This window comes from Chlorocebus sabaeus, chromosome 19 (genome assembly GCF_047675955.1).
Source record: "Chlorocebus sabaeus isolate Y175 chromosome 19, mChlSab1.0.hap1, whole genome shotgun sequence".
Classification (NCBI taxonomy): Eukaryota; Metazoa; Chordata; class Mammalia; order Primates; family Cercopithecidae; genus Chlorocebus; species Chlorocebus sabaeus.
In genome coordinates, this window is record NC_132922.1 from 6,062,526 (window position 1) to 6,078,165 (window position 15,640).

Genomic DNA, 15,640 nt, shown 5'->3' on the forward strand with positions numbered 1-15,640 from the left:
ACAGTATTAAGAGATGTCCGGGGGAAAACCACCCTCCTTGCATTTGTGTTTTGTGAAAATCTCATACAAATTTCGCCACCATAGCTTAGCGATATTAACATACATACAATAAAGCAACAATACCGAATGATTGTGTGGTGAAGAAAGCAGGTGTGCGCTGCCATTCATAATCAAAGGAAAAAGAAATATAAAAGAACTGTACAACCCAGGCTGGTTCCCTTTTCAAGTTCTTTCTTCTGTTTTTCCCCCAAGCACTGTTTAATCAGTAATCAACCAGTTAGCCATTTCCTTTTGTTGCTATCACAATAACTCCTTGCATTTCAAATGCCTTGCAACAGCAAAGAAGGAATAATCATGCAAAATAAAGGAATTACATCTGAATGGTATTATTCTCGGCTTTATTAAATTTGCTCTTACAAATGTTTCTGAAGTCGCAGAGTTGGGTCTCCTCCAAGCAGCAAATTCCACATAAATAAGTGCCTGGGGATGGAGAATTTCAAGGAGGAGGGAATAAAAGATCTATGTCCAAGGTCTTGGGCTTCCCATTTGTTTTCTCCCAAATTAACTCAGCCTGCCAGCTGCTTGAGCTAAGACTTGGCCTGCTTTTAACCTTATTAAAACCACGAAGCCAACACTGCCCCCCGATTTGGGTGTATGACTGCCAGGTTAGGGTAAAAGGGATAAAGGGATGTGGAAGATCATCTTCCAACCCTCTCCCTTTATGGGCCAGGATCCTGGGATTCAGTCGGTTAAGGGGCCTGCTTTATCCCTGTGTAGCCTGGCCCAGAAACCCAGGCAGGTTCCCTGACCCCTGCCCATCTACTTCGTGCCCTGGACCCGTGTCAGAGCAAATGCGTTGTGTGGTTAGTGCTGCCGGCAAACTGAAGGTGTGTGCACTCTCCACTGTGTTTTCTGGGATCTTTGGGTCTAATAGTGGAAACCCTTCTGATTTGCAGCTGAGGCGGCTGTGCTCCTGCTGCCCTGGTTGACAGCAGGATGGATGCTGAGCTTGTGTACCGACCTGCCCACCCCTCAAATGCCTTTACCATATTGGCACTCAAGACCTTACAGACATCTCACAGCCCCAAGGTGGCCTGACAACGGGTTTACCCAGTCCCTTTGCCACCACGGCCCCGACAGTGACAGGCTGCACCATTGTGATGTCCACCATGAGAGAGGAGGCTGCCCTAGAATTCACAACCCTGAAGAGGGTGTCCCTAGCGATGCCCAGCTTGGGTGGTGAGGGAGGGCACAGTGGCTACAAAGTGAAGTGCCTGGAACATAACGGTATTGGCGCTGGTGGCAGTTCGGTTTGGTCCAGTGTAACTGGGGCATCTCTGTGTGTGGGGAGCATCTGTGCAGCAGGAGTATCCCCATACGATGGGCGCCTCTCTGTGTGCTGGGAGCATCTGTGCAATGGGATCATCTGTGCAGTGGAAGCCTCCCTATGTGATGGGAGCCTCTCAGTGTGTGGGGAGCATCTATGCAATGGGAGTATCTGTGCAGTGGGATCATCCCCCTATGATGGGAGCCCGCTGTGCTGTGGGAGCATCTGGGCAGTGGGAGCCTTCCCTGTTAGGTGGCTGCAATGCCGCCGGTTTCCCATCAGGCCCACTGTCGTGTGGGGTGATTTGGGACACTGTTCCTGGAAGTGGGCTTGGCTCATCCACCTCATGACAGCTCTAGGAGCTCGCAACATTCTTCAATAAACTCCTTCTCTGCATGATCATTGGCATCGGCCTTGGCTGCTTGCAAGTAAGAGCCCGCCGGATCCCACATCCTCATATTTGATGCTCCCCTGGCCTCTTCCCCCTCCACACACAGGCTGACATGAATCCCCATAGTGAGGAGAGAAATGTCAGCATGAGAAATTCCTCTTGCAGATGATGTCGATGATAGTTTACATTTTTATAGCTTTTTACAGCCTGTGAGAGCAGTTCTGAGCTCTCTGCAAACACATCAGTCAATGAGGAGAAGGGTTCTTGGGGGTAAAACCATCCGTTTATTCTTAAGCCATTATCACCTTCAGGTCAAAAACCATTAAGCAGGCGTCTGCCCGATGCTTGTCATCTGCACAGAGCCCCTTTGTCAGAGATGTCTGGTGTCTGGAGTCTACAATCGAATAGCCCTGCTCTGCATGTGAGTCCACCTTGCACAGACAGGCAAAGAAACAGCACCGGTCACTGATTTCATAGCTGGGGAAGATCCTGGCTATAGATCGGGAAACTGAGGACAGGGTGACCTGCCCAATGTCACACAGTGCCCAACTTAGAATCAGACCCTGGAGGTCCTGGCTCTGCCCATGAGGGGTGTATAACATACATAAATATATACAATGAAATATCCCATGCCAGCCTTCTCCCCACTCAAGGACTATGTGATTCTAGAGTACTGGGAAAAAGGAGTGTAGCGTTAAGTCAAACCTGGTTGTGCCAAGCAACAAGCATCTCCCAATCACAGGGGCCTCCACCACCGTAGCCAAGCCGCACGTCTGCCTGCTGGAGCAGGCTTGCCTGGGACACTGCCAACCACTGTGGCAGAGGGAAGGACAGCCCTGGAGGGGTCTCTGTCTGGCAATGAAATGCTCCAGCTCTAAGTGCCCTGCATCACTTCCACTTAGAACTCACTGGCCAGGGCTGGTCACATCGCCACCCCCAACTACACAGGGGCCAGGAAGAGCATCATGGTTCTTAGGGGCTCATCTCCAGTCTGAGCCAGTTGCATCCCTGAGGCTCCTGTGCCTCAGCGGCCTCCCTACTCCTTCCAGCATTTCTGCTTTACCGCTGGACAGTCCTGGAGTTGGGGACCACAGTTCCCCTGATGGAGTGCTGTGTCCCTCCACTCCAGTCTCAGTAGAGAGACCAAGACGATCAGTTCATGCTCCTGAGGAAAGCAGCTACAGGGGACTGCAAGGAAGGAAGGAGTCTTCCTCTCCCCTTTCCTTTCTTCTCTTTCCTTCCTTCTCTTTATTTTCTCCTTCCTCCCTCCCTTCCTCCCTCCCTTCCTCCCTCCTTTCCCTTTCCCTCCCTTTCTCCCTTCCTCCCTCCCTCCCTTATTAAAAAAAAATTAGCCAGGTGTGGTGGCACGTGTTTGCAGTCCCAACTACTCTGGAGGCTGAGGTGGGAGGATCACTTGAGTCCGGGAGGTTGAGGCTGCAGTGAGCCGTGATTGTGATTATGCCACTGCATTGTAGCCTGGGCAACAGAGGGAGACCCTGTCCCTACCGCAAAAAAAAAAAAAAAAATTGACCTATAAATAAGATTTCTGGGTCGACTGGGCGGGTGGCTCACGCCTGTAACCCCAGCACTTTGGGAGGCCCAGGCAGGTGGATCACGAGGTCAAGAGATTGAAACCATCCTGGCCAACATGGTGAAACCCTGTCTCTCCTAAAAATACAAAAATTAGCTGGGGGTGGTGACGGGCGCCTACAGTCCCAGCTACTTGGGAGGCTGAGGCAGGAGAATTGCTTGAACCTGGGAGGTGGAGGCTGCAGTGAGCTGAGATAGCGGCTCTGCACTCCAGCCTGGGCGACAGAGTGAGACTCTATCTCAAAAAAAAAAAAAAAAAAAAGGCTTCTGGGTCTATACCTAAAAGAATTGGAAGCAGGGATCTCACAGAGATATTTGCACACTCGTGTTCATAGCAACATTCTTCACAACAGTCAAAAGGTGGAAGCTAGCTTCCTCCCCTCCCCTCCTTTTTTCTCTCCCCTTCCTTGTGTGTTTACTGTGGTAAAATACACACAATCAAGTGTGCAGTTCAGTAGTGTTAAGCAACATTCATGTTGATGTGCAATCTCCAGAACTCTATTTATCTTGCAAAATTAAACTCGAATCCCATCGACGACTCCTTAAACCCCCCTCCAGGGCCTGCCGACCACCACTCTACTTTCTGTTCCTACGGATTTGCTTATTCTGAACATTTTGGAATGGAATCATCCAGGATGTGGTCTTTGCTGGCTGGCTTCTTTCACTTCACATCAGGTTTTTAGCATATATCAGGACTTCATTATTATTATTTGGACTTCATTCTTTGAGGCTGAGGAATATCCGCTTGCATGGATGACCACATTGCGTATCCATTCAGTTCACGATGGACCCTTGGTGGCTTGCACCTTTTGGTGGTTGTGAAGAATGCCGCTATGAACGACACGGCTGTGCACATCTCTCTTTGAGATCCTGCTTCCAAGTTTTTGGGTGTAGACCCAGAAGTTGTAATTATAGGTTTTTTTTTTTTTTTTTGCAGCAGCAGCAGGGACAGGGTCTCGCTCTGTTAGCCAGGCTGCGGTGCAGTGGTGTGGTCATAGTTCACCGCAGCCCACCCCGTGTGCCCTCCCAGACTCATGTGATCCTCCCACATCGGCCTCCAGAGTACTGGGACTACAGGAACGTGCCACCACACTTGGCTAATTTTAAAAATATTTTTTTATAGAGACAAAGTCACCCTGTTGCCCAGGCTGATTTCCAACTCCTGAGCTCAAGCAATCCACCCACCTTACCCTTTCAAAGTGCTAGGTCTACAGGTGTGAGCCACCGTGCCTGGCTGTAAGCTATTACTTTCATGGTCAAATGGAAAATGACAAATGGGTCCACGCTTACTGTGGGCACCCCTTTAGCCTACACGCTTCCCAGTCCCTCCCTCTTCTTCAGGAGTCTTCCCTCCTCTGGGAGGGGCTTCGGCTGCGGGCCTCTCCACCTTTGGGACTCCTCCTCTTCCTCTCCCCAGGGCCGGCACATCCAGAGAGCACGTTCGCCCCCTACCTCGTGATTCCTGGGCCACAGCCCGCCCAGCAGCACCTTCCTGAAACGGAGCTAGTCCTTCTAGAGATGAACACCATGGGGTGCAAAGTGGGTGCTTGAGAGGGCACACGGGGTGGGCATCAGCACTCCAATGGACCCGCCTCTGAGACCTCCTGCCAGGGCTTAGCTGCTGTGTGGTGTATACTTGCACACACACACACACATGCGCGCACACACACACACATGCACACACACACACCCAAACACTTGTGCACGTGCACACACCACACCCCTACCCAAACACTTGCACACACACATACACACCCACCCACTCGCACACACACATACATGCCCACCCACTCGCGCACACACACCCCCAAACACTTGTGCGTGTGTGCGCGCGCGCGTGCACACACACACACACACACACACACACACAGACACCCAAGCAAATCTGAGCTCTCAGCAGGGGTGCAGTCAGGGTCTCCAGGAAGGCTATCGTGACCCACCCTGGGTTTTCCTAAGTGCCACCTCCCCCCAGACCCTGTCACAGTGCAGGTGAGGCTCCCATGTCCCGGCAAGCCCACGGACCCCCAAAGCGGGGCTGAAATGCAGATTCAGGGTCAGCAGATGCAGCCAGGGCTTGAGATTGTGCATTTAAGAGGTCAGGGGTAGAGCGTTCACAAGAATCCTGCGCAAAACTTACAACAAACACACAAAAGACGAAAACGATAAAGCAGTTTCTAGAACCCCAGCCCTGGAGATGCAGAGGAATCCACCCCAATGGGGACATACTCTGGAGATGCCCATGGTAGACCAACCACTAATTAGCCAGCGATTTCACTCTTTTAACAAACCTTAGGGTGTGGGAGACAGAACAGCAAATATAAGAAGCCATCTGCTCATTTCTGTTGTCAACATAATGTCACCAAGCCCTGACTCTGTGACAAGGCGCAGCTCTCCAGGGGGATGCCTTGAAGACCAGACGGGATGGAGCGCACGATTCCCCATGCCTCTTCCCTGAGTCACTCTATTCCTTAAAAGATAAACAGGGGCAGGGTGCAGCGGTTCATGCTTGTAATTCCAGCACTTTGGGAGGCTGAAATGGGTGGATCACCTGAGGTCAGGAGTTCAAGAACAGCCTGGTCAACATGGTGAAACCCCGTCTCTGCTAAAAATACAAAAATTAGGTGGGTGTGGTGATGCATGCCTGTAATCTGAGGCAGGAGAATCACTTGAACCTAGGAGGCAGAGGTTGCAGTGAGATGAGATTGCACCACTGCACTCCAGCCTGGGTGACAGAGCGAGACTCTGTTGGGATTACAGGTGATCAATTTCTCAGATGTCTGAATGCAGATCACCTCTGACATCTTCGGGAACGAGGCTGGGACACACACACACACCCCCTCTTGGTGGGCTGCTGCTTTACAGGGCTGGGAGTGCAGCCTCCTCACCTCCTTGGCGTCCCCACTGAGCCCCCTGGGCTGCTGCAGGGCCCAGGCCCAGGCCCAGCACCCACCCTCCTGGGCTGCAGCCCCCCAATCTACGGTTAGGGATGCTGCTGGCTGCTGCCCAGGGGCCTCCTCTCCTGCCCCAGGGAGGGAGGACAGAGAGCTCAAGGATCGCCTTGCCGTGGGCCCAAGCGCCAGCCAGCAGGGGCCACCAGTGCCTGGGCCACCCTAGGCCCTGTAGCGTCCAGGATGCCTGACCCCCCACGATGAAGCCCCCACCACTCGGGGGCAGAACAGAGGGTCTAGTACCCTGGTGAGGACAGAGCCCAGACACCAACTCTCTGCCACGGCTTCTGGTCATTGGTCCTCCTACCTTGAGGTGACTGCTGGCAACCCTGCTGCTAATGGTCACCCACTACTCCCCACGCCAGGCCACCTCTGGCTCCATGATGGAGCTGGGAGCCAGAGCTTGGTTCAGGGATCTTGGCCTCGTCAACCTGGCCTAGTGGTTCTCAGACCAGGTTCTGGTTTCCTGTTCAATGACCACCTGCCCCCAAGCCTGGGACCTGAGGCCGCTCTTGCTCCTCTCCTTGCCCAGCTGAGCCCTGCCTGGGGCTATTAGCCATTCCGAGCAGCTTCAGAGAGTTCCACAGGGTTGGTATGCGCCCATATCACAGATGACAAAACTGAGGCTCAGCAGAGTCAGAAAGCCGGAGCTCCCCCTGCCCCCACCCCTACACCCTCCTATCCTGAGCTGAAGCAGGGGTGCCAGGTCTGCTTCTCCCACCAGAGAGGGAAACTCCTCCATCCAGAAGCCTCTGCCGGCAGACAGCCTGGGCCAGCTCCGGCCACGACTCAGAGATCAGGTGATGTCCTCCTCGTGCTCACGCCTGGCTCACACCCACCCAGTTCCCCTGCCCTGGGCCTATCCTTCTTTCGCTCAGCACTCCTTCCCCATCTCAAGAAAATCAACACCACAAGAGGCGAGGGCGTGGAAGGCTGCTGGGGTGGCAGAACAGCAGGCGAACGCGGTGTGGAAAGATGCCCGCCATCAGAGACCCCCACACCCCTCCCCATGGAGGCCACGCTGACCCGATGCTTAAAAAGGGCAGGGTTGGCCAGGGAAGCCTACCCCAGGCTCAGCTCCTGTCCTGAAAGGGTGCCCGTGGTGCTGGGCTGGCCTCTGGCTCTCAGTAACATTTGGGCCTCACTGAGCGGGGTACAGGGAGCAAGCCCTGCCTGCTGTGGCTGAGGGGGGAATCCTGACCACCTGGGGACTCGGGAAAACCTGTCTGGGGGTAGTGAGGCTGCAGGGGAGGTGAGAGTAGGTGCTAGCTTGTCCTTCCCAGGCCAGGTGGCCTTCAGCAGGTCACCACCACCCCCAGGCCCTTCTGTAGCACGGGAGGAGCTAGCAGATCCCACCCCCACCCCTCCTTCCCTGCTAAGGCCGGGGCAAAGGCTGGGCCAGCCCCACTCCCTAGCACCCCAGCCTTTCCATCCACAATCTCCCGATCCTCCCATCAGGGACAGGGATCGTGGAGCAGTAGGGAGGCCTGGACAACAGGCACAGGTCAGCCCCCTCCACGCAGACCCTGGGAACCTGTGCTTCCTAGAAAGTAGCAAAGGCCTGAGGGTGAGCACCCTGAAGGGGCGTCCCTAGGGCAGGCACTGCAGACATGAGCTGGGTCGACAGGTTTTATTCCACCCCTTTCCATCCCCATGGCCACCCCAGGCAGGAAGAGACAGGTGTGCTGAAGTCTGGTCACTCTGGGGCCCGGCGTGGGCAGACCCCACCGGATTCACATTCTCTGCGGGCAGGTGTGGACACCAGAGGGCTGGGGCAGGAGGAGCGTGGGAGGGAGCAGCCGACCCCTGTCCTTGACCCAGGCCCCCAGGTAATGCTGACTCAGATGCCGGACACAGACCTGGGCCGGGCCTGGGAGGCTGATGGTATTTCCAACCAAGACAGAAACACAAAGCGACCGAGGCCAGTGAGGAGGCCCACAGGGCTGGCGGGACGGCACAGAGTAAAAAAGTCTCACACACACACACACACGCCACATGGACACCTCCGCACACAGGGACGTGTCAGTAAAAACTCAAGGCCAGCTGTGAGGCCTCACACGACACTCTGCCGGCCACCAGAGCCCTCCAAGTTGGACACGCCAGAGCCCCGGCCCCGGCCAAAGTCAATGAAAATCCCTTCAGAATCCGAGTCCACGGACTCCAGGATCTGGTCCACCAGGTTCTCCGGGCTGGCGCGGGGCAGGGAGCTGCGGGTGGGATCCAAGCCCTGCTCAGGGGGCTGGGTCGTGGGGTAGAGTCTGCTGGGGCAGGGCCCTGAGTGGGGTGCTGGGGAGGACCTGAAGGCCCCAGCAGAGCCCTGGCCGGGCGGGTCGGAGAAGCCCTGGGGCTCGGGGCAGGACGTCATCTCCGACACAGAGTGCCTGCGGATGCTGGGGCCGCCGGCCGCCGTGCCCTCCGCCTCGTGCTCCTGCACGGGGTTCAGCAGCGGCGTGTTGTAGCTCTTGGAGCGCACCACCGGGTTCTTGGCCAGCATGTCCCCCGAGCGGGAGCGGCGGAGGAGGCGCTTCTCTGGGGAGAGACATGAGCACTGTCACACCAGAGGCTACCTGTGTCCCCGCCTACCTCGGCACCTGCTGCTCGCTACACACTGGGTCCTCGTGCAGGGGGAGCTGCGGGGAAGGCCCAGCCCACGATGATCCCAGGCCCGGCCCAGCAGGTCCCGCCACCACAAGCTCTGACGCTAGCTCAGGTTCTGGTCTCTCTTCTCCAGCCTAGGCCCAGCCTGGACACACAGGACCTCAAGTCAAATGCCTGGGTTTGAACCTGCACCTTGCCAGCAAACTGTGCTTGACCCTAGGTAAGTTACCTAACCCCCGTGCCTCAGTTTCTCCACTTGTGGAAGTGTATGGACTGTGGCACCTGCTGGACGTCTACACTTTCCTAGGCAGGTGCAGCCCCTGCCCCACTGGAGCTGATGTCCAAGGGGATGAAGCGGGAGGCGGCAAGAAGTCCACGCAGGCGAGCCATGGGGCCAGGTAGTGGGGCTATGATGGGGGCAGATGGGGACAGGCCCTCCATGTAAGGTCAAGGCGGGGATTCCATCCTGGGAATGCGGGGAGCCTGTGGTCAGGCAGTTGTAAATGGGCCTCGCTGGCCGCAGCATGGAGAGTAATAGACTGTGGGGGCCAAGGGCAGACATGGGGACTCGGCGAGGAGGCCCCTTGGGTCATCTGGGCAGGAGGCAGTGGCACTGGTGGCTGAGGCTGGTGATGGGGCAGGGTTCGGGCTCTCATTTGGGACCCTGCAGTCCAAAGAGTGGCCACCAGGTGGCAGGCAACACACATGAGCAGCTCAGGGGTCTTTCCCGGACCAAGGGAAGAAGGTCCCATCAGGCACGGGCTGAGGGCTGCCACCAGGGCTACACCGAGCCTGAGTGGCTCAAAGTTCTCCAGCGGCCAGGGCACCACCTGAGCTGAGACACACCGGTAGGCAGGTTTTACACCAGCAGGTGGGGATGGGGAGCCCCTCTGGATGAAGAGGGCATAGTCCCAAGTGGGCCTTGCCCCAGCTCTGTTCCCTCTGCCTGGGATGCTCCCAGCCTCCAGCTAATGGTGGGACATGGAGGGGACTCACTGGTCAGCCTCCCCCGCTGGAGGGGAGGGGCGTGGCCTCGGGCTGGTGCACAGCAGGTGCTCAGAGGACATTGCTGCAGGATCGCAGAGGCTCTCCGTCAAGGGAGCAACGTGGCCAGCTGTGCTGGACGCACCAGGTAGCCCCGGGATGCCACCCACCCCTAGGCCTCGTCCCTCCCAGCCTCAGTTCCCTAACTGAGCCAGGAGTCCTCAGGCTTCAGCATGTGCATGTTCTGAGCACTCCGCCTGACCCATTTCCGACTTTCAAGACTGTCCATGAATGTGGCCTCCTGGGGAACGCAGAGCCCTGGTGGGACTCTCCAAGGTGTCGCCACATTACTGCTCACGGTGTTGGTCCACCGTCACGGATCCCCAGGTCCAGGCCAGCACATGGCAGGCTGGGGGCTGCTGCCCGGCTGAGAACCAGTCTGGAGTCAGATCCTGGTTCCGTCGTGGGGCCTCGGCTTGCCCATCTGTTCACAATGGACAGGGCCCATGGTCACCCCTACCCCAGCCCAAGGCCCAGGCAGACCCCTACCCAGGATGCAGGAATGGGTGAAGGGCCCCTCGCTGGAGTGGAGGCCGTAGGTGCCCAGGTACGGCGACACCACCTTCTGAACCAGCATCTCCAGGCGCAGGTAGTCCTCGGTCACGCCCCTGGACTCATGTACCCCCTGCAGGAGAGTGGGGCGGGGGGTAGGGGGGTCATGCACCTGAGCTTGGTGGCCCCAGGCTCTCAACCGTATGTCCCGCCCACCAGAGAGCCTGTCCTCTGCCTCCCGCCTCCCATTCCCATGGGCTCTCTGTCCCCACGGCAGGGCCCACAGTGGTCTCCCAGCCCCTCTCAGAGCATGTGGCCTGAATCACTCTGCTGCTCACAGCAGCATCATCATCTGGGAGACCATGGTGTGCCCTGGAAAAAGGCTGTGGCCAGGTGAGATGGGCATTCTGCACCTTCCACCCCTCGGAGGGGCCCCGTACTCAAGAGTCCTTAGAGGCTTTGGACAGTCTCTCCAGAGACACTGGCTGACCCCACCCAGGGAGGGCCAAGATGCTCACCTGGGGCTCCCTGCCCCACGGGGCCAGGTGCAGGCCCCATCCATCAGACACCTCCTCACAAGCCCCTCTCTTCTTCCCATCCCTGGCTCAGGCCACCTCCCCTCATCCGGAGCTCTGAAGAGCTCACCGCTACCTCCAGGCGTATTCGAGCCACGGCCCGGGAGATGAGGCTGCTCACCCAGCTGTGCGCTGAGCGGGGACAAAAGCTCTGAGTCCCAGCATCCCACACAGAGGGCTGGGAGAAAGCTGACATATAACGAGTGCTTGCCCTCATTAAATGAGTGAATGAATGAATGAGTGAATCCATGAATAATGGAAGACAGCAGGCCTCAAGGGGCTGTCAGGTGGTTCAGGCACAACATACATGGGGGTAGAATTATTTTTTTCTTGAGACAGAGTCTCACTGTGTTGCCAAGTTGGAGTGCAGTGGTGCAATCTCACCTCACTACAACCTCTGCCTCCCAGGTTCAAGCAATTCTCCTGCCTCAGCCTCCCGAGTAGCCGGGATTACAGGCATGTGCCACCACGCCCAGCTAATTTTTGTATTTTTAGTAGAGACGGGGTTTCGCCATGTTGGCCAGGACGGTCTTGATCTCCTGACCTTGTGATCTGCCTGCCTTGGCCTCCCAAAGTGCTGGGAGTGTCCCCACAGACCCTAATTTTAAAAGATCCTCACGGGAATTCAGAACGATAGCAGGCTTTGCACCCGCGAGACCTGGGGTGTGGCTGGGCTCCTGCCCTTGTTAGCTCCCAGCAAGCAGGACTTGAGTCTCCTGCCTGTAAAACGAGGTGGCTGGCAGTGCCTGTGCGGTCCTGCAACAGCGCTATGAGCCGGCCAATTGCGAAGTGTGGTGCCTGGGAAGGGCAGTGTGCGGAAACCCCCGGCTTGTGGTGGATGCCACTGGGGGCCCCACTCCTTTCTGGGGCAGGTACCCTCTCCCCACCTGCTGTGAGGGGGGCTAACAGCTCTCAGAATGTCTTCCCCAGAGCTGACCCACTGACGAAAGACCTCTGGACAGAAATGACTGGGCCACTGTGCGTGCATGTGCATCCACGCATGTGTGTAGTAAGTGCACATGCATGTGTAGTGTGTGTGCAAGCATGCATGTGTACAGTATGTACGTGTGCATGTGTGTGTTGGAGGTGGCTACAACCCCAGGCTGGCCGACGCAGGGTGTAAAGGCCCAGACTTGTGCCTAGGAGGAACAGGTCTGCGGCTTGAGCTCTCCTGAACCCATAGCTCCAACCGGCTGCTCCCTGGTCCCAGGTCCTGACAGGCTTCTCCTCTGATCGGGCCCTTCCTTAAATCTCGTGCCCCTAAATCCTCGTCTCATGCTCTGCCTGTGGGTATCTGAGCCCAATTACTGCCGCACGGTCCCCATGCCCGACGCTGTGCCCACTGCGCCCACCTGTAGCACCAGCAGCATCTGCACGATGGCAGGGGGCACGCGGGCATGGGCCCGGGCCAGCGCATCCTCTAGCTTCACACTGAGGGTGATGGCGTTCCGGAAGTGCAGCAGGGCCAGCTGGCGCACCGACGGCTCCTTGCCCTGTGGAGGGAAGGCACCCCACCCCACCAGCACCGGTCACAGGCGTCCTCATCTCCCCTCTCCCAGCCCTGGGACCCCAAAGGGGGAAGAGACCTGCTGACCCTCAGGCCCCTCCACCCGTTCTCCTCAGATGACCCTGTCCCAAGGATAGAGGGCCCCTTCAGTTTCCTCTGGCAGTGAAAGGGTTACTGTCACAGAGCCCCCTACTCGGTGCCTCGCTGCTGCTGCTGCTGCTGCTGGGGGACTCACGGGGAGGGAGGCGTCCATATCTGTAGCTTGAGCAGGTGGAAACAGGCTCCGAGCAACTCAGGAAGCCCAAGGAGAGCAGCACAGAACAGAGCAGGTGTGTGCGTCCCCCAGCCCGGCAGCCCCCCTCTGTAGAGTGAGGCCAGGGTGGGCGCAGCAGGGGCACTGGGCTTCCCTCCCCAGGGCTGGGCCGCCCACCTGCACCGGGTAGAAGATGGCCTGCAGCATGGGCAGCACGTCACTGAAGAAGAAGTCCCAGGTCTCTGCCAGCGAGTCCAGCAGCTTCTGTCCTGTGGGCAGGGGGGCCGTCACCACCGGGCCTGACTGGCTCTGGCAGATGCCTCCACTCACCCAGGATGGGTCGTCGGAGGATGCGGGAGTGGAGGGCCTGGGCTCAGGCCCCTGGAGGCACCTGCCCAAGGTCGACGTCCAGCTCCACAGCTCAGCTGTTCTGTGGCCCTGGGCCCACTGCTTAACCTCTGTCTTCCATTTATAAAATGGGGCTAAGGGATCAGCCTCCCAGAGCTGAGGGCATGAAATGAGAACAGGGAACTTGGCTCAGGGTCTGCTCCTGGCAGATGACAGCCACCAATTCCCAGACCTTCGTCACATACCAGATCCACACAAGTGAGAGCCACAGAGGTACACATCTGGCACAGGTGAGACCCCCTACAAGTATACCTGACACAGGTGAGACCCACACAGGTACACCCGGCACAGGTGAGAACCGCATAGGGGAGATCTGCACAGGTAAGACTCACACAAGTACACCTGGCACAGGCGAGACCCGCATAAGGGGAGACCTGCACAGGCAAGACCCACACAGGTATACCCAGCACAGGTGAGACCCACACAGGCATACCCGGCACAGGTGAGACCCACACAGGTGAGACCCACACAGGTGTGACTGGCACAACAGTTTCAGCTCACATCCTAGTCTCATCAGATCCTCCTAATAACCCAGTTAAGCAGTTGATCTCACCTACCCACCGACCTCCTCCCTCCCTCCCCCACACTGCCTGCCCCTCCAGTAAACATTTACAGAACACCTACTGTGTTAGCCCTGATACTGGGCACTGGGGGCCCAGCTGAGCCCCAAACAGCCACTGGTCCATCACACGGCAGGGAAGTGGAACACTGAGCAGGATCATAAGGGCAGTGGCTAGGGGTAACTGACCCCCACCAAGCAGACAGAGGCTGAGCCTCCGAGGAAAGGGCGCACCAGAGTCAGTCGCCTGGAGGACCCAGGGCCAGGCCAGCTTAGGCTGGCTGTGGTCAGGTCTGGGGAGCCACGGAGACCACTTCCAATAGCAGCACCAAGTCCAACGGAGGAGAGGGTGCAGAGGGTCAGGCAGGGAGGGCTTCCTGGAGGAGGGGTGATCCAAGCTGGGCTTGCCAGACTTAGTGGTATGGGGACACATCTTGACAGGTGAGCCTCTGAAGCAGATACATAGGTAGCAGACATTGGGACCAGCTCTGCAGGATTTCTGCTGGCCCTGGGAGGAACGGTGCCATTCACTGGGTGAGTAACCCTTGTGGGATGGGGACAGCCACCCAAGCTGGCTCTGAGCTCCGGTGGGAAGGGCAATGTGTGGGACCCTTGGCCTTTCTGCCTGGACTGAGCGGCGCTGGGATGAGGGCTGCTGGGTCCAGGGATGCGCAGTCCAAGGGCGTGTCCCCAGGGCCTCTGCTGTCCGCCGGAAGCCAGACGAGCAACTGGTGAGAGAGATCTTGGTGTTGCCGCCTCTGAGTGAAGAGAAAAGCGTCGCCGGCTGTCTCTCAGGCTGCAGCCCCGGCCAGAACTGCTTTGAAGTTTCCATGGGAACGTGGAGGCTGAACAGGGACCTTTGCCTCTTTTCCGCACTCTCTGGGCCCTGCCCCTACTCCTGGAAGCCCCCTGTAGGTTCGAGGGCACTAGGAGTGGGACCCAGCCAGGAGCAGCCCCGGGGGCTGGGGGCGAGCTGTACTGGTCCCCATCTTCGGCTCCTGGCCCGGTGGCCAGCCCTCTGCCCTCCCGGGTAGCCCACGCCTGGCTCCGAGGGCGACGGGGGCCAGCAGGAATGCCCCGGACGGGCGGATGCTCACCGCCCCGCCAAACCGTGCCCGCACACAAAGTCCCTTCAGTTCCCCTCCGCTGCGGCAGGAAGAAAGGCGGCTCAGTTCCCAGGCCATCCGGGGGGTGGCTCTGGGCACCGGCCAGGCCCGCGTTCTGCTGAGCGCAGGCTGTTCTCCAGCCCACGGGGCGGAAATACTGCGGAAAGCAGATGTTGTAAAACAGAATCCAGGCCCCGGCTGGAGCCACACGGTGACAAGAGGCCAGGAAGGGCAGCCTCGTGGCTGGTGGGGCCCCTCTGTGGGGCAGCAGGGTTAGTCAGAGGCAGGCACGGGGCGACCCCAGGAAGTTCCTCCAGGCGGACTCAGTGGCATCCTCTATGAAAGGGGTGTGATACACGTCCCCACGTGGGCAGGTGGAAAGCGGAGATTAAACAGCACTGGGTGTTTGCTGCCGGCAGGACGGGGCCGGGGTGCGTGCGCGCCGTGCCTTGACTCCAGCCCAGCAGTAGCAGGGGCTGATGCAGGCGAGCAGCCCCGCAGTAGCTCCACGCTGGCTCCTACCCTGTGGTTCTCACTGTGGGCGTAGGCCGGGGTCTGTCTTTCCTTTCTTTATCTGAGTGCTGAGGGCCTTGTGCAGGCCCTGGAAATGAACAACCCGTCTCAGTCCCTGTCGGGAGACCCAGGAACAGGAAGGAGCACAGGGCAGTGTGAAAAACCACGCGCTGGGTGGACCAGGTCAAGGGCGTCTGGCGTGGGGACGGCCGAGGCACAGGCATGGAGGCAAGTGTGTAAAGCAGCACAGCTGGGTAACGTGACCCACACTGGGTTTGGATTCCCTGATGGACGAGTGACGGCAGATCCCAGGGCCCAGCAGAGGACCA

General features: G+C 58.0%; 1 protein-coding gene across 5 annotated transcripts in view; it reads right to left on the minus strand.

The window, feature by feature from the left end:
- Positions 1-379: 379 nt before the first annotated feature.
- PRR5 (proline rich 5) overlaps positions 380-15,640 on the minus strand; it is a 77,480-nt gene continuing 62,219 nt past the window's right edge. For all 5 annotated transcript variants that reach the window (XM_073006618.1, XM_073006619.1, XM_007976049.3 and 2 more), the window contains 4 exons: positions 12,903-12,994; positions 12,318-12,458; positions 10,388-10,523; positions 380-8,785 (listed from right to left, as the gene is read on the minus strand). In XM_073006618.1, coding sequence (XP_072862719.1) covers positions 8,310-8,785; positions 10,388-10,523; positions 12,318-12,458; positions 12,903-12,994 — 845 coding nt within the window. In that variant the 3' untranslated portion in view covers positions 380-8,309. The remainder of the gene's footprint in view (positions 8,786-10,387; positions 10,524-12,317; positions 12,459-12,902; positions 12,995-15,640) is intronic.